The following is a 26,626-nucleotide window of genomic DNA, read 5'->3' as shown; positions in this document are numbered from 1 at the left end:
CCGAGCTGTCCCACTGCTGGGAATATACCCAGAGGAATGGAAATCATTAAGTCGAAGGTATACCTGTTCCCCAATGTTCATTGCAGCACTCTTTACCATAGCCAAGAGTTGGAACCAGCCCAAATGTCCATCATCGGATGAGTGGATACGGAAAATGTGGTATATCTACACAATGGAATACTACTCAGCTCTAAAAACGAATGAAATACTGCCATTTGGAACAACATGGATGGACCTTGAGAGAATTATATTAAGTGAAACAAGTCAGGAACAGAAAGAGAAATACCACGTTTCACTTAACAAGACACAAGAAAAAAAAGAAAGAAAAAAAAAAAAGAAAGAAAGAAAGAAAGAAAGAAAGAAAGAAAGAAAGAAAGAAAGAAAATGAAAATAAAAATAAGAATGTAGTTAAAGTTATTTATGTATATGTGAACCTTACTCATGTACATTCTGTTGCATTTTCTTGATTAAGAAAGGAGAAGAATTGGCTAGCACTCCAGTAATAGCCTATCAGGTAAATGTCATTTCTTTCTGTACATTTTTGGATAAGAATAGTAGAGAACTTTGGACTAAAACTCTAGTCCACTGTCTTATTCTCTAGTTATTTAGAGGATAATTAAAGTTCTTAAGTGTTAAAATTTCATGATTGAATATAAAGTAAGTTAATTTGGGACTTTATAAAATGCCTCAATATGTGCTCAATAAATGTTTTGTTGGATGACTTAATCTGTCATTTCAAACTTATTCCAGGCTTTTCTAAATCAAGACTCAAATCTTAAATGACCCTACAACTATGGGGTACAATAAGCCAGACTTAAGTTAACGCTATTACTACCTGGACAGCAAACCTTTAAACCAGAATCTAAACTAAGTTTTGTTGTGGAAAATGCATAGTTAGATAGAGGAAAGATCATTTACCTTCTTGAATTTGCACATATGTAAAAATATGTCAGTACTTACCTGTTTAGCCCTAACACTAGTCCCAAGAGGTATGAAAACTGAAATTAATAAAACTTAACTAATTCATTCAATGATACAGAAATAAAGGGAATTATTTGAACCTAAACTGCTGCCTCTGTAGAGATGTTGAAAAGTCCACCCAAATGTATGTGAATTTTTCTTCTGAAAGTTTATTCTGAGCACAGTGGGAAAACATTCTGAAAACTAGCATGATTTCTTCAAAGAACTTATTTTTTTCAAGCAGCAAAAATTTCATCTCTATTAAGATGAACTACAAAGCCACAGATTTAAAAACAGTATGGTATTGGCACAAGAACAACAAAGTAATAGAACTGAGCCAGACCAATGTCTATATTGGGGACATAATAAACATTACCAGTATCTCCACAGATCAATGAAGAAAAGATATATTGCTTGGGAGATGATATTAGGAAAATTGGCCTATAGTATAGAGAAAAACAAAATAGAATTCTTACTTAACACCATATCCAAAGATGGACTACAGATGGATTAAAGACCTAAATATAACACATAATATAACAGATAAATTAAGAGAAGATAATGTGGGAAGATATCTTTGGGAAATAAGGGTAGGGAAACACTTCAAAAATTCCCAAAAGCACTAACTACTATGCATCAAAATCAGTGATTTCTATTTAACCAAGGGCAATATAGAGTTAGTTGACAATGATAAATTAAATATTTGTAATATCTCAAAATGACATAACACTAATATCAAGAATACACAATGAACTCCTACAAGTCAACAGGAAAAAACTAGCAACTTTCAAAGAAAAAAAAGACAGAGAATATATACAGGCAATTCACAGAAGAGGAAGCCCAAAGGACTAACAATCATTGCTATACAGAGAAATGTGAATAAAAATAAGATATCCTTTATTGGCAAAAATTAGAATAAGTGTTAGGAAAGAATGGAGATACAGGAACCCATGCTCACTGCTGGGGGGTTGTGAAGATGGGTAAAAGAATTCTGAGGAGCGAATTATTTGGCAGAATTTAGTCGAAATCAGCATAGATGTGCCCCATAGACCTTTTTGAGCAGATCTACTTCAGCATCCTTCTGATGGCTGAGAGTCGGAGGCAACTTGGGAGATCATCACTAGGGAAAAGAGATAAGTAAAATATAGAGGAGGAACTACAGAGCACATAAAAGCAATGGCCTAGATGTGCACTGTCCAATAGGATAAACACTAGCCACATGTGGCTATTTAAACCTAAATTAAACTTAATTAAGTTTAAATAAAATTAACAATTGAGTTCCCAGTTACAAAAGCCAACAGCTCACTAGCCACATGTGGCTAGTGGTTATAATATTAGTCAGCACAGATGTAAAACATTCCCTCTTGTCTCCACTGTATAAAACTCTATTGGATAGTGCTGCTCTAGATGAACAGAAAGCAACATGGATGTTTCTTAAAAATAGTGCTGAGAAATCTGACAAATCCAAGAAAAGCGAATAAAGTCTAAAGCACACTTAATGATGTAATTTGAAAAATGCATACACAAATGCGTACAATAAAAGGATAACATTGAAGATATAAGAGTTATTGGGAGAGGGAAAGGAATGACAGAACAGGTAACCAAAGGGAACATATAAGTAAAATGGGGGGGAGTACCTTGGACAGACCAATGAGGCTGATGAACCATGTACTAGAGAATATTAACTTCCTGTAGTTGAGGTCCAACAACAACAAACGGAAGCCAGGTATCTTGAAGGAAAATGGCAATGGATACTGATGCCCTCAGTAACAAAAATTATTTAGGTTGCAAAGAGGGAATTTTTCATATGCCAACTACTTTTCACTGATCCTTATCTGCCTCAACCTCAATTCTACTATACTACAGAGCTTTCGTCGGGGAAGAATGAATTGTTGGCAAAAAAAGATGTCAGTGGTCACTGAGAATAAAAGGTGAAACATTACTCGATTGCCACCACATTTTACAATGAGTTAATCTATAGTTCTCACCATGGAGCCATTTTGATAAAGTACGGCAAATTCTAAAAGTGGGATCAACTTACACCGTCTAAGAAAAAGTGGATACAATTTAATTTTCTGTACTTCCTTCTACTTTCTTTAACAATTAGGAACTGTAAACTATATGATGATTTCTAGCAATGACACATATTGATAAGATAAAAATAACAGTCTGATACGGCTCAGCAACGATTTTTCAGAAAAATGAGTTAAAATGTTCCTGAGTGATTTTATCAATGCAAATCAAAAAATTTGAAATGCGTTTAGCGCTAAGTTTTCTTCCTTTCCCTTCGTCATCTCCATATCAATCCTAAGCAGGTAGAGTTCATTTGAAGGTACAATTATACTATAATTATACCATATTAGGAATATATAAGTATATACTATATATAAGAAATATATAAGTATATACTATAATATATACTATGTTAGAAAACACATAATACTCAGGTTGTGCTCGGCATCAACTCATTTAATTCTCACAACACTACGAGGTCGAATTATTAAAATCTCCATTTAACAGATGGCACAGAGGTTAAGTAACTTGCCCAAGGTCACGCAGCTATTCGTCGCGGACCTGGTACACAATGCAACACAAAACTATGCTACATCATCCAATCCTCCGATCCATCTTCCCTGGGGATTCAGACTTGCATTTACCTGGAGAATCTCACGGTCCCACAACGTGGAGTTCCCGGTTCGTGGCTCATGAGCCACAATGCCCGCTGGGCCATGATAAGCCACTAAACCATCAGCTCATCTCATAACTAAGGTCGCCACCGAGGAACAACGCAGACCGGCTATCTCAGCTGGACTCAACAGAAGCCCCGAGGCTCATCCTGCGCCATATACGTGTGGGGCTCAGCAGCGAAGCTAGCTCCTTCAGGTGAGGTGACCAAAATCTCAGGTCGCCACCGAGGAACAACGCAGACCGGCTATCTCAGCTGGACTCAACAGAAGCCCCGAGACTCATCCTGCGCCATATACGTGTGGGGCTCAGCAGCGAAGCTAGCTCCTTCAGGTGAGGTGACCAAAATCTGAGTCTCTCCTGGCCAACACATACCACAAAAGGTTCTAAGAGTCCACACATACCACAAAAGGTTCTAAGAGTCCACACATACCACAAAAGGTTCTAAGAGTTCACACCTAGAATCTTCAAAACTTATCTCCAGTAACCCCACTTTCTTTCTCTAAATCCCACTTCCGGGATGGTGGCCCGCAAGGCTCAAGGTTCCTCACTTGCTCGAGCTACGGGCCTCTCTTCGGTTCGCCCGCTGCTCGCTTCGTTCTTCGACCCCTCCCGACAGCCTCTCGGGCGCGCGCAGTTCCACTTCCGGCGTACGAGGCGGTGACAATGGGAGCGGCGCGGGCGGCGCCGGGAGGCAGCTGACAGGCGTCTGCGGCTTCTCTTCATGGCCGCTCTCCCGCCCCGCCTGGGCTCTGTGGGGAGTGGGGGTAGCCCGCGGCGGCCCGGAGCCGGCGAGCCAAGCGGGGACCTGTGCGCGGCGCCGCTGAGGCGCAGCATGTGAAGAGGAGACGACATCCAGTGCGGGGCGAGCCTCTCCGCCGGCCGGGATGGCCACGACGGCCGAGCTCTTCGAGGTGGGTCCCGGCGGTTCTTCAGGGAGTGGCAGGCCTGAGGGCTGGCAGGGTGAGAGGGGGGCGGGCAGAAGAGCGGGCGTTCTCCCGCTGCCCGGGAAAAGCCCTCGGAAGAAAGGTGCGAAAGCGAAGGGGTGGGGTGGTGGCTCCGGTGTCAGCGCGGGCGGAGCGTGAAATGGAGGAGGGGCGGCTTTGGGATGGAAGTCGGCAGGGAGGGGAAGCCGGGTGTCCCGCAGGAGGAGGATTGATTTTGTCCGCGGGGGCTAGCGGGGAGTCTCGGAGGTTCGGGCGTTGGAAGATGCCTACTCCGGATGAGTAGTGGGAAGGGCTGACTCAGGACGAAAAAATAGGAGCGAGGAGCCCCAGGGTGGGCGAGCCCTGACTTGTCGCTTGGATCCTCGCCACAGTATTCAAAGCGGGCCATCTGAGATTGGAACTCCTGGGGGCTTCTCGTTGTTGAGTAATTATTCCATTAGTAAATGTTAGAAGTGTCAGGCGTGCGTCTGCCACTTTACCCTTACATTTGAGAAGGCTGGGAGTATTTTTTAGGACAATGAAGGCCTACTTAGCCCTTCCGACTGAAGAAAGACAAACTATAAGGAACGTATGTGTTCGGATCTTAAGGAATTTAAGTGGAGTATAAAACTACCTGACTGCTAGCTAGAGAATCCTTAACGCTTGATAGAGAGCGAGCATTCTAATGTATTTCCTTGAGCGTTTTCAGTATCTAAACCTTACAGTTTAATTTCGTGAAGTTCGCTGTAAAAAGCTGTGAAGTTTGAGATAATAGAATAGGAAAACTCTAACTCGTCCACAAAACAGTGAAGCGTATGGACCATCTACTTGTGTGAAAGAAAGGAAAGCAGAAAGATGAAGAAAAAGGAAGGAAAGACCCTTTTTTGTGTGCTTGTGTTTCATATTGAGTAACAGAAGTGTGAGTAATAATGGAATACACTGCAGTTGACAATAGAGAATTTCTCCATAAATGAAAATTTTATCCTTTCTCTACCTAAGATGCTGCAGTTTTTACGACTTAAAATTTATGACAAATGGAATTTTGCATTTGTTATTGTTACTACATTTTGGGTTCAATCAGTTTGAACAGATAATGCTTTTGTTGAGAGAAATAACATATGTCATTGTTATAAACTGTAATAAAATAGTAATTTGTGAGTGGAGGATTATAATTACAAGAAAGACTTCAGAAATATTAGTTACATTTTCTCAGATTTAAATGTTGGGAAATATATTATTACATTAACTTCTATAGACCCAAAGTTGTTCGGCCTGTTATTGACACCAGATCAGAGACATTTTTCTTGCCAAGAACTTTTACTGTGTGTCCCTGGGCAAGATACTAAGTAGTTCTGTAGTTCCTTGTTTTACTTTTCACATATTCTAAAGGTAGAAAACTATTTATGAAGTTGTTTGAGATCTTTAATTAATGGATTTCATAATAAGCCAGCTATTAACAGAATACTGTTGTAAGAGGGTACTTCAAAAAGTACATGGAAAAATAAATTAAAAGGTACTACCAATTTTTCCATGATCTTTTTGAAGAGCTCTCATAGGATCATACAGTTCATAATACATTATTTTTTGAATTAACAACTCTTGCTTGACATTCCCAATTATGCTTTGGACCATATTATGTATATATATATTTTTAAATGTTTGACCACATGAGTCCAGTAACTTATTTGAAAATGCATTTGATCCCCCTCCTCCTCCACCCCCCAAGAGGGAAGAGGAGGAGGTGGAGAAATATATATTTTGCTTTCTAGTGTCTTGTTATTTAGTAAAGTAGTTAAACCAAATTAAGCTTTGACTTTACTTAGTGACTCCAGTTACGTGGTAGCTGGTAATATTGAGACAGAGTAGTCCTGTGGCCAGAGGTTTTTAGAAAAAATTTAAACATATTTATAAACCTTCAATCAAGTGACTTTTTACCTGACCATATGTAGCTTATTGCTTCATTGAAATTAAAAGGATGTTAATAGTTACAATTAATGTTAATAGTTATAATGATTAGGAAGTGTATTTATCTTTTGGCAATGAGTCTAGCCCTACTTTGGATTCTGCTCTTGATTAAGTTTTCATACTCAAGTGAAAAGTTGACCTCTTTGCTTTAAAGGGAGGAGCAGGAAAAAAAAAAAAAAACCCTCATTCACTGCTGCCACTGCTGCCATTTCCTGTAGCTACTGCCATAGGATCTGGACTGTAGGACAAGTCAAGGAGTGTCTTTTTCTCCTGCTTCCCTTTTTTTTAGTCACAGCTAGAGAACTGTGGGAAAGAGAGAGCAGGATATAGTCAAGGATATTTTGTTTTTATGCATCCTGGTTTTCATACCCTGTTAAATAGAATTGTGCTTTCATTTTCCAAACTGAAGAAGAGAAGTTAAATGAAAACAAAATTTAGGTTATTATTGTTCCTAATCTTCCTTTTTTATCATAAACAACTTCATACAACAAAATCAAACTGCAGAATATTTCCTCAGTTGATAGAAATGATTTAGTAATAGATGATTCAGATATTGTAGTAGTGTATATCCTGGAAATTGCCCAGAATACCTTCGATTCAACCCTTTTTGACAGATCTTTCTGAAAAGATTCATCTGAAGTATTTTTAAATGATCACTTCAGGATGGACATTCTGAACAGGGATTCTTATGTGGTTCAGGTTAATTATATCTTCTACACACAAAAAGTGGCTCGGGGGGTGAATTCTTTTTCTCTTGTATATATTCCTCTCTCCTCTTTCTGCACTACTGAGGACACTTACTCCCTTCTTGTTTGTCAATTCCTGTCATTCTTCAAGAGTCTTCCCTTTTCTCTGGGCAGGCTACCTTTATGGGAGAGTTCTGTGTTATACCTAGGGTTAATTATTCATTGATTCTGCACATATTTGTTGAATCCCTATTAAGTTCAAGATAAGGTGTCAAGATTAATGAGGCTGCCTGTCTGCATGCCATAGAAATAGTAACCCTTTGAGATGTGCTGCAAAAAACCCAGAATGGTTCAGAGGCCAGATAAGTTATGGAAATGCGAATAGTCTGTTTTACTGGAGATTTACAATATATCTCAGTATGCTAAAGATTTTAAGTAATACATTTCCCAAGCTTTTTTGACCATGAGACTGTTTTATTTTCTACTGCTGGTTAACTCAATTTTGTGAATTACAAGGTACATACTTTGAAAAATATTGAATTAGATATAGAACCTGTCCTTATTGTCAAGTAGGGAGAAAGAAGTTAGGTATATAATAACGTACTCTAGACAAAGTTATAAGTGGTGTCAAAAAGGTCTAGCTAAAGTGCCATAAGTACGCTAGGATGGGAAGATCACCTCTAGAAGAGGGAAAGGATTAGGAGGTGGCATTTGAATTATCTACAAAAGATAAATTAGATTTGAGTTTGTGGAACTGGGTGGAGAGATTTTCCAGTAGAGCAGACAATAAAAGCCAAATGTCAAGGAGTGTAGGCCCTGGAGACAAGGGAAAAGTTAATTTTGGCTGAAGTATAGCACACGTGAAGAGGAGGAGTACCATGTAAGGTAAATTGGAATTTAATCATGGAGATGCTAAATGGCAGGATTAGGAATTTGATTATTTTTTGTTTCCTATAAATGTACATGTCTTGATAATAGTTATTGAGGTCAGGTAATTTGCCTATGGTAGCAGTGGCTGTTTGACTTCCGAATTAGAATGTGGATATCCAAGAACACATTTTCCTACACGAACACATTTATAAGTCTCTTAGATTTTTCAAATTGAGTTACAAAAGCTGTTTAAACAGTTTTGTTGAAAAAAGTGTCTCTTGTTCAGTTAATTAGCTAACTATTTATTAATGAACTTGACATATATAAGTAAGGAGCACCCCTTTACCTTCAAGGTGCCAAAATGCTATTTATTTTAACCATTTAGTTGTTACATGAATGTTTGTGGAACCTGGTTACCAATGATAGTATCTTGTATATGAGAATATGTATTCATTCAGCAAGGATTTATTGAATACTTTACCTACTCTAGGCCAAACATCATTCCAGGTACTGGAGTTAAAATATGATGAGTTAAAAATCTAGGTTGGGGGAGACAGATGTGTTAACTGATAATGCAGTGCAGTGGTAGTACAGAATCTCTTCCTGGGATAATTAGGAAAAGTTTTATATAGTAATGGCATATAAATTGGATGTTGATGGATAAATAGAAACTTTTTAAGCAGGCGAAGGGTGTTCCAAGGCAGAGATAGAATATGACTCCAATTTGTAAGGTGAGGTGTGTTTTGGGAATATTGAGAAGAGGTAGAATGTGTATATGCATGTTTTAGGTGTAGGGAGTGGTACCTCATAGCAAGTCATTGAAACCATAGAGGTTTGGGGGAAGTTTTCAGAGGGCTTTTATAAACCATGCTTAAGGGGCTAACCTGACTTTGGGCGGGGGTGGAAGATGGGGTGCAGGGGAGGCAGACAATTTTAGTGTTAGTGTGAAGAATGGCTTTCAATTGAGAAGAAATTGTTAGCTGGGAAAATAGAGGTCATGGGCAACCTGGCATAGTTCTTATTTGGCAAGTGTTCTAGAATTATCTTGATTAATTTAGGCAGATGAAATCCTTAACCTAATTCAGTGGGGACAGAGAAGACAGGAAATTTGGGAAGACATTTTGGAGGAAGAATCAAAAGAATTTGGTTACTGAGGAGTTAATTCCAAATTTGTGAACTTCGGAAGGTAGGTGGTTGGTGATTCATTTACTGCGACAGAAAATTGGAAGGACCCTTTTAGGGGGAAGGAATAATGTATCTATTTTTTTAAAAATATATTTTGAGTTTTTAGCAAGATCCTGATGAAGAAGTCCAGAAAGCAATTGGAAATATGAACTAGTAACTCAGAAAGATTGAGCAGCTAGAGACAGCAGTTCAGGAAGTATTTTTTATGGGTGGTAATTTAGACCAGGGAATGGATGACATCTCTCAGAGCTGCCCTTACTAGTTGTGTGATCTTGGGCAAGTTATCTAACCTCTTTGGGCCTCAATTTTCTCTGTAAAATGGAGAAAATAATAGTACCTACCTCAGAGGAATATTTTGAAGATGAAATGTGTTGACAAATTTAAATTGCCTAGAAGAATGCTACTAAAAGAGTGGTAGCCATTTTAAAAAAATTAAGTGGTAACCACTTTCAGTTTAAGTGGATTGAGAAGGGGACTAGATTGAGGATCTATCAGGTGGGAAAATCCTTCAAAGCAGACTGAGAAGAAATAATACGAGAGAGAGGAGATTACAGTAGAAGAGAATTACAGAAATGGGCAGTGGATGGTGGTATTTTTCAGGATGGCCGTTATATTAGCCATCTTACAATGTGGTGTTCACACTCTTCCCATAGAGAGGTAGGGTCTGTGCTCACTTCTTGAATCTGGACAGGCCTATGACTACAGTAGAAGTGATACTGTATAATGATTTCTAAGGTTAGGTCATAAATGTGATCTGCCTGGCCCTTTTTTTGAAACTGGAATCTAGCAACTATGCTAAGAGAAATCCCAAGCAGCCCTTTGAAAGAACCACGGCCCTTGGCCTTCAGCTCTGGCTGAACTCCCAGCTAACACTAAACACCGTCTTGGAAGTGGATTTCCTAGGCGCTGGTTGAGCAGCCCTAGCTGATATCACATGGAGCAGAGACTAGATATCCTTACTGAGCCCTGCCCAAATTGCAGATTTGTGAACAAAATAATGATTATTGTTATTTGAAGCCATTAAGTAGTGGGGTGGTTTTTATGCAGCGGTAGATAACTGGAACACAGGGTGATTAACTTCTTATCTATATCAACGTTAATAGACTTCTGGGCTGGCCGGTTGTTCAGTTGGCTAGAGTGTGGTGTTGTAACACCAGTGTCAAGTGTTCAGATCCCCTTATTGGCCAGCTGCCAAAAAAACAAAACAAAACAAAACACCCACTTCTATCACAATTAGTAGAAAAAGCCAGATGCTTAAAGGTAATGGGTTACATTTAAATATTTTATGTTCTCAGTTCTCTGGTCAAACCAACTTGAAAGTGAACTTTTGGAATGAGCAAGTCCTTAAATTGAGGACAGTTTTATAGACTGCGTGTGTGTGATTAGTGTAAAATACTAATCCCTGGTGTGCTCAAGAAATTGGATAGTTGTGGTGGGTGTGCTGGGATGGGTGGGTGGGAGTGTGCGTATCTGTCTGTCTTGGAGAGAGAGAGAAATTTGAAAGATTGATTTATCCTGTTCTTTTAATAGAGGATTGCAGATTCATAATAACACTCACCCTGCAAATAAACAAAAAATCCACAGGTTAAAAGAAAATTTTAGTTGGTTGAATGGTATATAATTTAAAAGTTTTGATTGTTAAAAGTTTATGTATATGAGATATTTAAAAAACTTGAGCCAACTTCTCTGATGCTATTTTCTTTCCTTGGATTTGAAATATGAAAATAATAATGAGAATGTAGTTATATATGCGTCTTTGCTTGTTCAGGATAAAATAAACCAAAGACATGAATGATTCTTTGCATTCGCTTGTTTAATTTCATTCCAGAGGTGTTTATTAACTGCTTGTAAAGATATTTAATCTGTAAATTTGTAAATATGCTGAATTTGATTTGAAATGGTAATGACAGATTTTATTAGACATTTTAAGTGATATTTTTTCATGGTCTTTATATCATTACAAAAGGCACCATCATACAGTGGGAAAATCTCTGGGTTAGAATACTGGTTTAGTACTTTGACACAACTTAAATTTCATTGTCTCTGTTTCCTTATGTGTAAAAATGAGAAGAGGTGGGCTGAGATGATTTTTAAAGACCATTTTTGCTGTAAAAATTTTAAATCTAATTGTATGATCCTGCTGAGACTGGTATAAAAGGTACTGTAACATTGTTACCTTTCTCTTGGGCATAGAAATCAGATAGTACTTTAGTTTCAGAAGTAAGGTATAGTCTATTCTGGAGGGAGATTTTGCTTAAGAGAATCTAAAGTTTTATAACATTCTAAGGTACTCCATTTAGATAGTCTTTAAAACGATTCTGTTAATATGATTAATTGGCTAGTTGTCTCATGACGAAAATCCCCTTCAAGACTGAATGTTAAAATTGACTTTAATTTTAAAAAGTAAAATTATTCATCTCGTAGCATTAAAGGTACTTTTTCAGAGTTTTCCTTATCCATATTACGTTTGAAACCGATTTTACTAGCCTGAGACAAAACAAAGTATTTTGCAGTGCCTTTAAAAAAATTGTCAATAGGGCCGACCCCGTGGCGCACTTGGGAGAGTGCGTCGCTGGGAGTGCAGCAGCGCTCCCGCCATGGGTTCGGATCCTGTATAGGGATGGCCTGTGCGCTCACTGGCTGAGTGCAGTGCGGCTGGTCACAAAAAAAAGACCAAAAAAAAAAAAAAAAAGTGAATAAATGTAATTCGTTTATTAATTTACAGGAAACAATCTTATGAAAATCAAATTAAATGGGGTTAGAAAGGAGAGGTCAAATGTCGTAAAATTCATTTAGTTTCAGTGCCAGAATTGCATTAGGCTCATGCAAGTATTGGTTTCTGTTAGAATCTTGGATTGATAGCACCCTCTAATGCCTGTTCTTTATTTCTAGGTTGTGAGGTCGTGATTCTGCCTTGTTGGTTTTGGATATATGGATCAGGGCATGATTTTCAATATCTTCTGCAGGGGATTTGGCTATGGCCCTAAGTAGCTAGTGTTTTGGTATGCTCAGCATTGTTCTGTTGACTACAGGTAGAAAGTAAGAGAAGCTTATGACAGAGCCTGCTCTTGCTTTCAATTTAAGTGTAGACAAAAGAGTGAAACTTACAAAAATGATGATAAAACAGTAAATGATAAAATGACAATTAGTAATACATTGTTCTATGTTGGGATTTGAATTTTTAAGCCTCAGAGGTGTTTAAGAATGGAGAAGTCAGTGGAGATCTTATAGGGAAGGTACACTTCAAGGAAGAAATGGGAATTGAGCCAGGCTATGAGTAATGGTATAGTGGTGTTTGAATTATTGGAGGGGAAAGGGCATCCTTGCGGGGTAAGTTACCTGGCCACAAGTTAGGTAGCAGGAGTAGCATGGGTTTGAAGAGAAGACTAGGCTGATGAAATGTGGCTGTTCATTTTAGGCTACAGAGAAATTTGGGAAGGTGGTACAGAACAAGAACTTTAAAGGATAGACATAAGAGTGTGAACTTGATAGTGCAGGAATGACATAGGGAATTTTCTGGTTAAAAGGAAGCAGTGTTTTAGTGATTTGTTTGGCAGTGGTATGCATAGTAAATTTAAGGAAAAAACATTTTAGGCAGTACTTGATCCCATGGGTTAGTTGGTGTCACAGGATACAGAAATACCTCTCTCTGAAATTCTCTGAGCCTTATTTATTTATTATTTATTTGTTTGTTTATTTAGCTATTTATTTACCAAGGCTAGGGGGAAATATTCTAGTTTCTTCGAGTTTGTAGGTAGTTCTAATGTATTGGATCTATTTTGGGGAAGAGTGATATAGGAAAATATAAAAGTTCAGTTGGATTTTTCTCTACGAAACAGTATTAAATTGGAGATTTATGTTCCTGTCCCAGGGATTGATTTTCAAGGGATTTTTAATGGCAATTACCAAAAACACCATATTTTATCTTACAATTGGTAGCATTTTTAAAGAAGATGAACAACACAGAGACCAATTATATAAAGTTGAATTTAATATGATCTTAGTGCATACTTCTTAGATTTTTGTTTGGTCTTGGTAAATTTTGCTTTTAATTACTGTAGTAATACAGAGGTAAAGATATACCTTTGTCAGGTTTATGAAATGTTAAAAAAATTTTTTAAAATTATTTACAGGTATTTGTATTACAGGGAATTATATTACAGGGAAATGCTTTTGAAGTCTCTTGAGAGGAGTTGGTCATTTGGAGGTTTTAGGATTTGTTAATTTGGCTTTTTCTCATAGTAAATGCTTTTGCAGCAAGGCAAGGTATTAGAAAGCAAAGTATTAGGATTTATTTGGTTTTAAAAGCAGAAAGATTTTTTTTTGTTTTTTACTTTTTTGAACTTTTATCTCATGGGATCAGTAGCTAATTTATCTTAAACTCTTGTGATAATTTGATTGCCTCTGAGGTGAAACCTGCATTTTGCTTCCAGGACTCTGTCCCCTTCTAATTTTCCTCCTCCTTCTCTGGTGCCTCCTACTTTGTCTCTTGTTTTTCCTCCTCATATCTCCAAATGTTGGCATGCCCTTCTGTCTTCTAGGTGATCTCATCCAGTCCTGAGGTTTTAAATAACCATCTGTATGTTGATGACTCTAGAATTATATCTAGCTCCAGTTTTTCCCTGTAGTACAAGCTTGTTTTTCCAGCAAAGTGCTCTACATTTTCACTTGTATATCTAATAGGCATCTACAATATAAATGCAGAACAAAACTCTTGTTTCTCCACTCCCTCATCCATCTCCTTTCCTGGTCTTCCCCCATCTCAGTAAATGGCACCACCATTCACACAGTTGTTCAGGCCCCACACCTCTATGAGTAACTGTGATTCCTTTTTTTTCTTTCTCCCCACATCTGATCTATCAGTAATTTATATGAGCGTATTTCTTAAAATGTGACGAACCTGACCATTTCTCAGCATCCCATTCATTGCCACTTTCATCTGAGCCACTATTACTTCTTGACTGGACTACTACAGTGTTGCAGATTGGGTCCTCTTGAAAGCAAACTTTGAGACAGAGTTTAGTGTGTAAAATATTTATTATGAAGTACCCTTGGGATGAGCATCTATGAAGGGGCAGGGTAGGGAAGCAAGATTGGGCATATGGAGAAGTAGAACTACAGTGCTAGCCCAGTGAGTGTTGATGACTAGCTGCAATGGGGAGTTCTGGAACTAAAATGACCTGTCAGAATTGTCCTGCTTTGGATCAGAGTGGTCAGGCCTTTACTCCCATTTAATTAGTCATTGAATATGGACCACATTGAGAAAGCTATGACATTGGGTGAAGTGGCTCTCTGCAGCTGAGTGTATCCCTGAAAGTACTGCCAGTTTAAGGATTTCTGCTGACAGCACTACTAACAGCTAGGACAAGTCCCTTCTTGAAGGGAGATCTGGACGGCACATCATTGTGTCCACTGCAGACCACCCTTGTGCCACTAGATTCCGCTTCTACATATACATTTGGGGAGCAGCTCCTCCAGCATTCCAGTTTGCTGTCATCCTGGAGGAAAATTAGAAGAAGGTTAATGAGATGAACTATGCCCCCCCACTAATGTAGCTGGTCTCAGGGTTGCAATTGATACTCACTGTCTCCCTCTTCTGCTATCCATTCTAACTCTGCCTTACCTACAACTAGCACCTCTGCCATTCTTCATATCTTAACTGCTCACGGTACTCTTCCCAGGCCAGTACTGCAATGCTTGTCTATGTACTTTCAGATTTGGTCGAGGGAGTGTTAAGAGACTCCCAAGAGGATCATCTATGTGCCAGACATAATATTCCCTGCCCCCATTGTGTACTAGCAGCCCTGCCTCTACCTGATGATCAGGGTCAATTGCCCCTGCCAAGGATGGTCATTCCTTTTCTTACCTTTATTCCCTGAATATAAGCAGCCAGTGTGACCAGGCAGCACTTGTAGTTAGTTTAATGAGACTGTTGTGTTTCTAAGCAGAAGTGTTTCCCTTTTAGGGACTAAGACCTCTAGCCCTGCAGATCCCAAAATCATAGGAATAGCAAGCACAGATTGGGAGTCATGATAAGTGGGGCTAATTCTGCTTTTACCCCTTGTTCTCGGACTCCTTTGTTTTTCCTATTTTCCTGTAAGCATCATATAGATGTTTTTAATTCAGAATGTATACTGCATCTTGGAGAATAGTGCTTTGTCTTTACAGAGTACCCCCTCTGAACTGGTGCTTCAGCTAAGCCTTCCATAAGCTGTTCTAGTGCTCTATCAGACTGGCAACCTCTGGGTAGTATGGTTTATGAGATGACCAATGAATCTAATGGTCACCTCCTTTGCTATAAAGTGGGTCTTTTGGTCTGATGTGATATATGGGATCCTGTGCTGGGGAACAAACACTTCCTCTGAGGAAAGGCAAATCCAATTTGGAATGATTTTATTCCTGTGAGAATGAATTATTCTTTCATCCAAGGTGGAAAGGGCCCAACTTGCTACCATGTGACTGGTTAGTCTACTTTAAGAATGGGGCTACTACAGGGGCTCAGAGTTAGTTTCTGCAGCTGTTAGGCTCAATATTGGTTTTGACAGTAGTTGCATTGGCCTTGGCAAGTAGGACCTTGTGCAGTTGGGGCCGTATTATTTCTGTACTATTCCGCTTTGTTCATGTGCCCAATGTGCTAATACCAGGCAGAGTTATTTTGTCCACTCAGTTGTTTAGTTCTTCCATGGTACATGTTCTCTGTGTTAACATGGGATACAAAGAGCTTCACACTTTGTGCCCAGTCTCAGGTATTTCTCCATCTGTCTTAGTCAGCTCAGGCACCCATAACAAAATACCATGGACTGGGTGGCTTTAACAATATAAATTTATTTCTCACTGTTCTGGGCTCTGAGATGTCTAAGGTGAAGATGCCAGCAGGGTAGGGTTCATTCTGAGACCTCTACTCTTGGCTTGAAGGCATCACTACCTCACTGTGTGCTCATGTGGTCTGTTCTTTTGTGTGCATGGAGAGAGAAAGAGAGAGACAGGTCTCTATTTAATAATTTATAAGGACACCAATCCCATCATGAGGGCCATACCCTAATTACCTCCTAAACACCCCTTCTCCAAATACCATTACATTGGGGTTAGGTTGTCAGTTTTGGGAGGACACAGTTCAGTCCATAGAACCATCCACATGCCTCTACCCCAGACTTCCTTGTCTTCAGTCTTCCAGTCTTTCTCCTCTGTTAGCTAGGCTCTTCGTCATTGTCTGTCATATGTCTTTGACATATGTAGTCTAACCTCAGGCCAGTTCTCTGTTCATCCGAGAGGATGATTGGGTATATTTCCTGAAGTTTTGTCTATTGGGAGCATGTTTCTCAAAAGGTATATAATTCTTTGTTGCAAATAGCATGATCTTACTTCACAACCTGTGTTGTGATTGTTACACAGGGGCTTACTATAACTCCACATGACAGTGTTTTCTAACACTGATACCTTTAAAACTTAGGAAACTCTGATTCCTGTAATACTTTCATGTTTGCCAGGTTGTATGGTCCACCCAGGCGGTGGGTCTGATTGTATGGCTCCTACTTCTGCAGAACCCATTCCTGCTTTTGTGTTACTTGATACATGTGTCATGGCAGGTATATCAGAATCTTAAGAGGTCTACCAGGTGTTGTATGTCCAACTTTGTGGTGGGAGGTACAATTATTTGTATTTTGCTTTGGATGAGATGTCACAGCCTGCCCATGACCACCTTAAAAACTTTACTGATTTAATGTGTCCGTGAATCCCACTCTCCGGAGCATACATATATGGAGAAAGTCCCATGTTCTCTGGAGCATATGTATCTTACCAAGGACTCCAATGTGCTAACCACTTCTTGCTCATTTGCCCCAATTAGCATGATGTCAATTAACGTGATGGATTGGGGTTAGGGGGCGCGAGGGCCTCATCCACACAAACACACCCCCCCTCCCGCCCTGGGCAGCCAGGCCAGCAACGGAGCCAGCTGTTGGCCAGCCCTGCCTACCTTCCCCTCCTCTTCCTCCTTCTCCCACCACTCTGCAACAACATTTTAGAATGTAGAAATAAATAATAATAAAGAAAGAGAAGAAAAAAATATGATCGATCAATATCAATAAGATGTTTTGTAGGATGTCCAGTTGGTACAGGTCATGTTTTAACAGAGGACAGGAGAGTTTATACAGCCTTGAAACAAAACTGTACATGTATGCTGTTGTCAATTCTGTGTGACTGTCAACTGTGTCTGATCCTCTTTGTTGACAGGGATAGAGAAAATGTATTTGTCAAATCATTGACCATGTACCATGATGCTGGGAAATTACATCTGGCATGACAGATGTAATTGGGGCTACTTTTTGGTTAATTTTGAGGTAGTCATCCTTCAGGATTCATCTGGTTTCTGCGAAATCCAGACTGGTGAATTAAATGGGAATGTAATGGGTAACATTGCCCCTGCATCCTTTAGAGACAGCCTATAAGATTGCTGCCTAATTTTTTTTTTATTGTGGTAAAATACACATAAATAAAATTTACCATATTAACCGTTTTAATTTGTACAGTTTGGTGGTATTAAATAGATTTGTAAGGTTGTGCAATCAACACCTCCATCCATCTCTATAACTCTTTCATCGTGTAAAACTGAAACTCCATACCCATTAAACAAAAACTCTACATTATCCCCTCAGCCTAGACCCTGGCAACCACCATTCTACTTTCTGTCTGTGTGATTTTGACTACTTCAAGTACTTCATATAAGTGAAATCATACAATATTTGTCTTTTTGTGGGATTATTTCACTTAGCATTATATCCTCAGGATTCATCCATATTGTAACATATGTCAGAATTTTCCTTCCTTTTAAAGGCTGAATACTATTCCACTGTACATATATACCGCATTTTGCTTATCCATTCATTTGTTGATATACGCTTGGGTTGCTTCCATGTTTTAGCTATTGTGCATAATGCTGCTGTGAACATGTGTGAATAAATGTCTCTTTGAGACTCTATATTCAGTTCTCTTGGATGTACATCCAGAACTGGAATTGCTGGATCATATGGTAATTCTATTTTTACTTTTTGAAGAACTGCCATGCTATTTTCCATAGTGGCTGTACTGCTTTACATTCCCACTAACAGTGAACAAAGTGTCCAATTTCCCCACATCCTGGCCAACACTTGTTATTTTGTGTTTTCTTGATAGTAGCCAGTGATACCTCATTGTAGTTTTTATTTGCATTTGCCTAATGATTAGTGATGTTGGGCATCTTTTCATGTGCTTATTGGCCATTTATGTATCTTCTTTGGAGAAATATCCATTTTGGTCCTTTGCCCATTTTTGAATTTTTTTTTTTAAGTTGAGTTTTAGGAGTTCTCTGTTCTGTATATTAATCCCTTGAATTGCAAATATTTTCTGTTGCTTTGTGTTGCTTCTCCCTCCACGGATTTGTCACCCCACTTCCCCTGGGTGACGGAGATGCAAAGGATTACTCAAAGCCCATCTCTTCTGAGCAGTGAGAGACCGCAAAGCGGTTAACTTCCCTGGAACCCTCCAGCAAGAGGGATCCCTTCCTCAGGAAATTAACCCCGAATTGGGGTTCTCTTCCTGCATTTATTTTCCAGACCAGGAAGTTACAGGAAGAGACATAGGTGGGGTTATAGTTTAACAATATAGGCTGGTAACTTCCAGTGAAACAAGCCAGATGACATTCCATTAGACAATTAAGTGATCCACCAAAAAAGTTTTATTTTAGCAAACATTCCCTTCTTACAGCAATTTCTCAGTATCTTTACATCTCAGTAACTAGCCTGTCCTTGAGCCAGCAACCTTGCTGTGCCATAAATATTTATCTTACACCAGAGACTTTATAGCCTGAGGAAAATTTCCAGTCCTCCACAAGGTCAATATTTGAAACTGCAAGGCTTTGGAAAACCAGGCCCTGTGAAGTACATTTGCTTTAAGAATATTCCACAGTATCCCTTTCCTAGGCTGTTTTAAGTGAAGACATATAACACAATTCTGACAGTGAAGCTGAAGAAGAGTCTGATGGCTGGAGGGGAGAGAAGATTGCTTCTGGGAAAAGTGTTTTTCATTATGGAAAAGAAACTTTTGGGGAAAATAGTCCCTCTTCTTCCTTGTGGGATCCGAACCCTCGGGCGGGAGCGCCGCCGCGCTTCCCAAGCGGCGCACTATCCAGTGCACCACCGGCCCGGCCCGCAAACATTCCTTCTTATAGCAATTTCTCAGTATCTTTACATAACAACCAATAACTAGTCTGTCCTTGAGCCAGCAACCTTGCTGTGCCACAACTCTTTATCTTATACCAGAGACTCATAGCCTGAGGAAAATTTCCAGTGCTCCGCAAGGTCAATATTTGAAACTGCAAGACTGGAAAACCAGGCCCTGTGAAGTACATATGCTTTTTAGTATATTCCACAATTTTTTTCCATTCTGTGGGTTGCCTTTTAACTGTTGATAGTGTCTTATGATGCACAAAGTTTTTAAATTTTCATGTCTACTTTGTCAATTTTTTTCTTTTGTTGCCTTTGCCTTTGGTGTCATATCCAAGAAATCATTGTCAAATCCAGTATTATAAAGTTTTTAGCCTATGTTGTATTCTAAGAGTTTTATAGTTCTAGGTGTTATAATTAGGTCTTTGATCCATTTTGAGTTAATTTTTATGTGTGGTGTTAGGTAAGGATCCAATTTCATTCTCTTTAGTGTGGGTATCCAATTTTCCTAGCACTATTTGTTGAAAAGACTGTCTTTCTCCATTGAATGGTCTTGGCACCCTTATCAAAAATCATTTGACCATGTATGAGAGGGTTTATTTCTGGACTCTCCATTGCATTCCATTAGTCCATATGTCTGTCTTTATGCCAGTACCACACTTTTTTGATTACAATAGCTTTATAGTAAGTTTCTAAATCAGAAAGTGTGAGTCCTCCATCTCTGTTCTTCTTTTTCAAGACTGTTTTAGCTATTTGGTATCCCTTGAGATTCCATATGAATTTTAGGATGGGTTTTTCTATTCCTGTAAAAAAAAATCATCAGGATATTGACAGGGATTGTACTGAATATGCAGATCACTTTGGTTGGTATTGATATCTTAACAATATTACATCTTCTACCCCATGAACATAGGATGTGTTTCTATTTATTGGTGTTTCCTTTAATTTATTTCAGCAATGTTTTGTAGTTTTCATTTTGCAAGTCTTTCATCTCCTTGGTTAAGTTAATTCCTAAGTATTTTATGCTTTTTGATGCTATTGTAAATGGAATTGTTTTCGTAATTTCCTTTTCAGATTGTTCATTGTTAGTACATAGAAGTGCAACTGATTTTTGTGTGTTGACTTTGTATCCTGCTACTTTAATGAATTCATTTATTCTAACAGTTCTTTTTGTGTAATCTTTAGAGTTTTCTACATATAAGATCATATCATCTGCAAACAGAGACAATTTCTCTTCTTCCTTTTCAATTTGGATGCCTTTTATTTCTTCTTCTTGCCTAATTGCTCTGGCTAGGACTTCCAGTACTGTGTTCCAGGCATCCTTGCCTTGCTCCTAATCTTAGAGGAAAAGCTTTTAGTCTTTCACTATTGACTATGATTTTGCTGTGAGTTTTGCATATATTGCTTTTATTATGTTGAGGTAATTTTCTTCTATTCTTAGTCTGTTGAGAGTTTTCAATCATGAAAAGGTGTTGAATTTTTTCAACTGCCTTTTTTGCATCAGTTGAGATGATCATGTGTTTTTTTGTCCCTTTATTTTGTTAATGTGATGTATTACATTGATTTCCATATGTTGAACCATCCTTGCATCCCAGGAATAAATCTCACTTGGTTATGGTTTAATCCTTTTATTTATTTTATTTATTAATTTATTTTCAATTGACAGATAAAATAGTGTGTATTTATTATATACAACATGATGTTTGGAATAATATATACATTGTAGAATGACAATCTCTCTCTATATATATAATCTGCTATAACTTAACATACACATCACCTCACATAGTTATTTTTGTGGTGAGAACACTTTATATCCACTCTCAGCATTTTTCAAGAATACAGTATTGTTAACTATAGTCACCATGTTGTATGATAGATCTCTTGAACTTATTCCTCCTAACTGAGATTTGGTATCCTTATACCAAAATCTCCGCAAACCCTTCAATATCTTTTTCCATCTTTTCACTTTCATTCTATTTGTGTCTTTTGATCTAAGGTGAGTTTCATGTAGACAGCATATAGTTGGATCGTGTTTTTTGATCCATTCTTCCAATCTCTGCCTTCTGATTGGAAAGTTTAATCTATTTACATTTAAAGTAATTACTGATAAAGAAGTACTTCTGTCATTTTGTTATTTGTTTTCTATGTGCCTTATAGCCCTTTTGTCTTTTATTTCCTATATTACTGTGTTTTTTGGTGTTTAGTTAATTTTTTTGTAGTGAAACATTTAAATTCCTTTTTCATTTCCTTTTGTATATATTCTGTAGTTATTTTCTTTGTGGTTACCATGGGTATTACATTTAACATTTTAAGTTATAGCACTCTAACTTGAATTTATACCAGCTTAATTTCATTAACATACAAAAACTCTGCTTCTTTAACCACTGTATCACTACCCCTTTTGCTTGTTGATGTCACAAAATTACATCTTTATATAGTGTATGCCCCAAAACATAAACTAATAATTCTTTGAATTGCATAGTCTCTTAAATTATGTACAAAAGAAAGTGTGGAGTTACAAATCAAAGTTATAATAATACTAGCTTTTATATTAACAATTGTGTTTTCTTTTTTTATTAGTTTCTTAAATCATGTAGGAAAAAGGGCAGTTACAAACCATTGTTACAATAATACTAGCTTTTATAACTGCCTGTGTATTTACCTTTATTAAGATCTTTATTTTTTCATATGGCTTTGAGTTACTGTCGTGTCCTTTCATTTCATCCTGCAGGATTCCCTTGAGCATTTTTTGCATGGCAGCTTTTGTTTATTTAGGAATATCTTAATTTCTCCCTCAGTTTTGAAGGACAGTTTTACCAGATATAGGATTCTTGATTCATAGGTTTTTTCCTTTTTGCACTTTGAATTTATCTGCCCTCTGCCTTCTGGCCTCCAAAATTTCTGATGAGAAACCTGCTGATAATCTTATAGAGGATCTCTTGTATATGACAAGTTGCTTCTTTCATGATTCTTTCTCTTTGTCTTTCCAAAGTTTAATTATAATATGTCTTGGTGTGAATCTCTTTGAGTTCATCTTAATTGGAATTTATTGAGCTTCCTGGATGTTTATATTCATGTCTTTTTTTCAAATTTAGGATGTTTTCAGCCATTATTCCTTCAAATATTTTCTTGGCCCCCTTTTTTCTCTCTTCTCCTTTTTTCTCTCTTCTTCCAAAATATGTGTGTTGGTACACATGATGGTATCCCACAGGTTCCTTAGGCTTGTTTCACTTTTCTTTGATCTTTATTCTTTCTGTTACTCAGACTCAGTAATCTCTCTTATTCTGTCTTCAAGTTCACTGATTCTTTCTTCTGCTTGCTCAAATCTCTGTTTGAATTTCCATAATGATTTTTTATTTCAGTTCTTGTACTATCTATCTCCATTTTTTTTTTGTTATTTCTTTCTTTCTTTTTTTTTTTTTAAAAGATGATCAGTAAGGGGATCTTAACCCTTGACTTGGTGTTGTCAGCACCACACTCTCCAAAGTGAGTGAACCAGCCATCCCTATATGGGATCTGAACCCATGGCCTTGGTGTTATCAGCACCATACTCTCCTGAGTGAGCCATGGGCTGGCCCTGTTGTTATTTCTTTTTAGGTTTTCTGTCTCTTAATTGATAGTTCCATTTTGTTTATATCTCATTTTATTGACTTTCTCCACATCTTTATTTCTTTGAGCATCTTTAAGACAGTTGTTTTAAAGTCTTTGACTAGTAGATCTGCCATCAGTCTCTGTCAGGGACAGTTTCTGTTGTTTGGTTGATTGATTTTTTTCTTTAAGTAGTCCATACATTCCTGTTTCTTTGTATGCCTTGTTGAAAATTGGACATTTGAATCTAATAATTTGGTAACTCCAGAAATAATATTCTTCTCCTTCCCCACGGTTTGCTGAATTTTTTTATTGTTTTAGTTTTTTGAATGTTGTAGGCTGTTCTGTGCCAAGGATTAGCTGAAGTATAAGCTTTAGGTCTTGTTAGGTCTTCTCAGAGTCTGCACCTTTCCCTGGGCATGTGTGTCACTTTATAATTTTCCCTGTACGTGCTTTTGAATGTCCTAGTCTTTAATATCTGGCTCCCAAAAGGGGAGGAAGAGAAAAATGAAGGGAGAAAAATAAAAAGGGGGGGGGTTCCAACCCTTTGAGTAATCTGGAAGTCACTTCATTTGGAGGGAGAGGGGCTTGCAAAAATGGGGGGTTGGTGCAACAACAGTGGCCACCAGCCTCTTTGTACCTGAAGCAGCAATCAGTGATCAGAGCACAGATTTCTGAATTTGGAAGACAGGGTCTTTTTTGCCCACCCTGACTCCCCCAAGCTGTGTGCAGGTTGTTCCAGGAATACAGGTACAGCTCTCTGCCACAGGGCTGGGGGTGGGGCCTGGTCAGCTGCTATTGTGTTAAGAGCTGAAGTGGACCAAAATTAATCACATTTTACTGACCGAGCCTTCCTTTAGGAAGTTGCAAGCCTTCAGTAGGCTCAAGAGTTCCAAAATAGTTAGATTAGACAGACTCTGCCAGTGCTATTGTTATCTAGGTGGGGAGACAGATTTCTGTGGTTTCCTACTTTACCATCTTCCCAGAATCCTCTCTTTTAAAAGTTATATTGGTACATAGCCATGGCCATTTGTTTATGTGCTGTCTATGGTTAGATTTGTACCACAATGACTTGATTGAACGGTTGTAACCATGACTGTATTATTAGCAAGCCTAAAATATTTGCTATGTGGTCCTTTAAGAAAAAAAAAATGCTGATCTCTGCTTTAGATCCTTAAGGGTGACATTAATTTTTACCATCTTACTTGATTAACTACCTTGACTAGATAAGGACAGTTTTAGAGACTTTTACCTGGGCTTTCCCACTATTACAGCTCTTACCCTGTAGACCAAGAAGGATCCAGTGTTGGAGCTACATCAGCCACCCAGTGTGTCTATCCCTTTTGCTTGTTTGCAGACTAGAGAAATTGCCTGTAGTTGGGCTCATGGACCCGTTGCACCAGTGGTATGCTAAACCTTGACCAGTAATCTATTTTTTACTTGGCCCCCATATGTCCTTGTTCTGGAGGGTCTGTGATGCTTTGGGTCAATCAAATATCAATGTCACCTGGGACTTTGTATCTAATAGACCTCAAAAACGTTTGTGTATTCCTCATTCCCTAGTGTACTAAAGTAAATGATTGTAACTCCCTTTGGGAGAAGGAATAGAAGAATCATTACTGCTTATATTTGCCAGCTTATTGCAGCCTCCTTCTTGGAAACCTGAACTTTTCTTCAATCAACAAGGAATATATCATAATACATCCTATGAGACCTTGTTGCAAACTCAACTCTCACTGCCTCTTTTGACCTCATCCACAACTATTCTCCCCTTGACTCACTCTGCTTTAGTTACACTGGCCTCTTGTCATTGTTTACATACTAAGAGTGTTCCCAGTGCTTGGAGCATTCCTCCTCCAGATGACTTATTTCTTGACTGCATACAGGTCTTTGCTGAAAATTTGTTTTTCTAGAAAGGCCTAGCCTGATCATTTCTATCAAAAATAATCCTACTCTTATCCATCACTGTTTCCTCTTTAGTTTTCTTCATGGTTCTTATTGCCTTATCATTCTTCTGCTCATTTGTCACTCTCCTCCACTAGATTCAGAGGAGTAGAGATTTTTTCCCCTCATGTTTACTGTTCCCTGGGTATTTGGAACAGTTTGTAGCATGCAGTAGACTCTCAATATTTGTTGAATGAAGGAATACTTTATTTTGAGAAAATTGAAGGTATCTCATGAAAAAAATGCTTAGTTTCTCGCTGTCAGTAATATTTATCTGTTGATTTCTAAGTTTTTGGATGTATATCATTTAATGGAACTGATACATTGAAATTGATGAACAGTATAACTAATTAAAAACTATAACTACTTAATAGCTAATAAATGAAATTAATAACACATAGAGCTAAGACTGTTAAAGTTTTGCACAAATACGTATACCAAAAAAAAGATACACAAATACGTATACCAAAAAAAATGATAGGGAAAAAAGGAGCATGATTACTTTATGAAGTTATTTAGTAGAAGTATTATGGACTTTTGGAAGAGCTAACTACTTCTTAAAGCACATTAGCCTCTTTTAATGAAAAAGCTCTTTATTTTACCAGTAGTTAAGACTTGGGCCTTTGGAATCAGTTAAGTTTATGTGATCTTAGATTAAGTAATCTATTTGTATTACATGCTTTCACAGGTGTAAAATGAATTAATATTAATAGAATTTACCTTGTAGACTACTTATCATAGTATTGAATGTGAAAAAGTATGTAAAGTGCTAGGTACATGTCTGGCACATAGTAAAGCACTTAAAAAAATTTAGCCATTTATTACCATCTTATCACTTAGAGGTATTTCATATGCTGCTCAGGTTTTCTAAAATTTTTAAGTAGCTTAGTTTCTAAAGTTCTAATAGCTCTAAACATAACTTTTAAAATCCTGAGTTGGTATTTCTCAATTTACATATATAAATTAAGAATTGTTAGATATATATCAATTTTTTTGTCTCAACAAAACTGAGGTAGACTAGAGGTATGATTGTCTAAATGATGATATGTTTGCTAAATGAGTTCATTTATTTCAGGGCACCAACATTTTTACTTTGCAAGGATATTTAATTCATCCTTAGGACTTAATTCTCAAACATATCTGCTGTTATGGATAACCTGAATTTATTTTAAAAGGAGCTAGCAATCTTGTTTACATTTTATGCCTTGATCATATCAATCATCAGATAGCTTCCCTGTAATGGAAATCTTATGAGAGAAACTGGATTAATATGACTGCTATTTTTCAATTATTTGACCACTATGAAAGAGTCTTTTATAGTAAAATGTGAAAAAAAAATCTTTAAAAAATTTTTAGCACCTACTGTATTGTTTTGTATTTTTTCGGTTGATGTTTGCTTTTCTAGTGATTAGTGATAATAACAGTCATAAAGGCTGTATGGTTTTTTAATAAAATATGTACCAGTTTGAAAGTTGATAATGAGGTAGGTATGAGATAGCTTATTAGTTGTCTGGTAAAATTACTTGTTTGCCTTACTGATGTGTCATATCTTTAATATTTATTAATATAGGGAGAAATTTTAAAAGGCAGAATCAGTGACTTCATGTGCCTTCAT

At 37.7% G+C, this 26,626-nt stretch overlaps 2 protein-coding genes across 2 annotated transcripts in view; one reads left to right on the top strand and one right to left on the bottom strand.

The window, feature by feature from the left end:
• Window positions 1-3,843, bottom strand: part of AP5M1 (adaptor-related protein complex 5, mu 1 subunit) — a 21,599-nt gene extending 17,756 nt beyond the window's left edge. The window contains exons 1-2 of the mRNA XM_008589286.1: window positions 3,618-3,843; window positions 961-976 (exon numbers count right to left, since the gene is read on the bottom strand). Coding sequence (XP_008587508.1) covers window positions 961-976; window positions 3,618-3,691 — 90 coding nt within the window. The 5' untranslated portion in view covers window positions 3,692-3,843. The remainder of the gene's footprint in view (window positions 1-960; window positions 977-3,617) is intronic.
• Window positions 3,844-4,281: 438 nt separating this feature from the next.
• The window catches only part of EXOC5 (exocyst complex component 5), a 66,109-nt gene continuing 43,764 nt past the window's right edge, over window positions 4,282-26,626 (top strand). Inside the window, exon 1 of the mRNA XM_008589241.1 lies at window positions 4,282-4,559. Within this exon, the coding sequence (XP_008587463.1) occupies window positions 4,533-4,559 (27 nt within the window). The 5' untranslated portion in view covers window positions 4,282-4,532. The remainder of the gene's footprint in view (window positions 4,560-26,626) is intronic.

This window comes from Galeopterus variegatus, unplaced genomic scaffold (assembly GCF_000696425.1).
Source record: "Galeopterus variegatus unplaced genomic scaffold, G_variegatus-3.0.2 Scaffold135, whole genome shotgun sequence".
Taxonomy (NCBI): Eukaryota; Metazoa; Chordata; class Mammalia; order Dermoptera; family Cynocephalidae; genus Galeopterus; species Galeopterus variegatus.
Note: the sequence above shows the minus strand (reverse complement) of the source record. Positions and strands in the feature narration are given on the sequence as shown.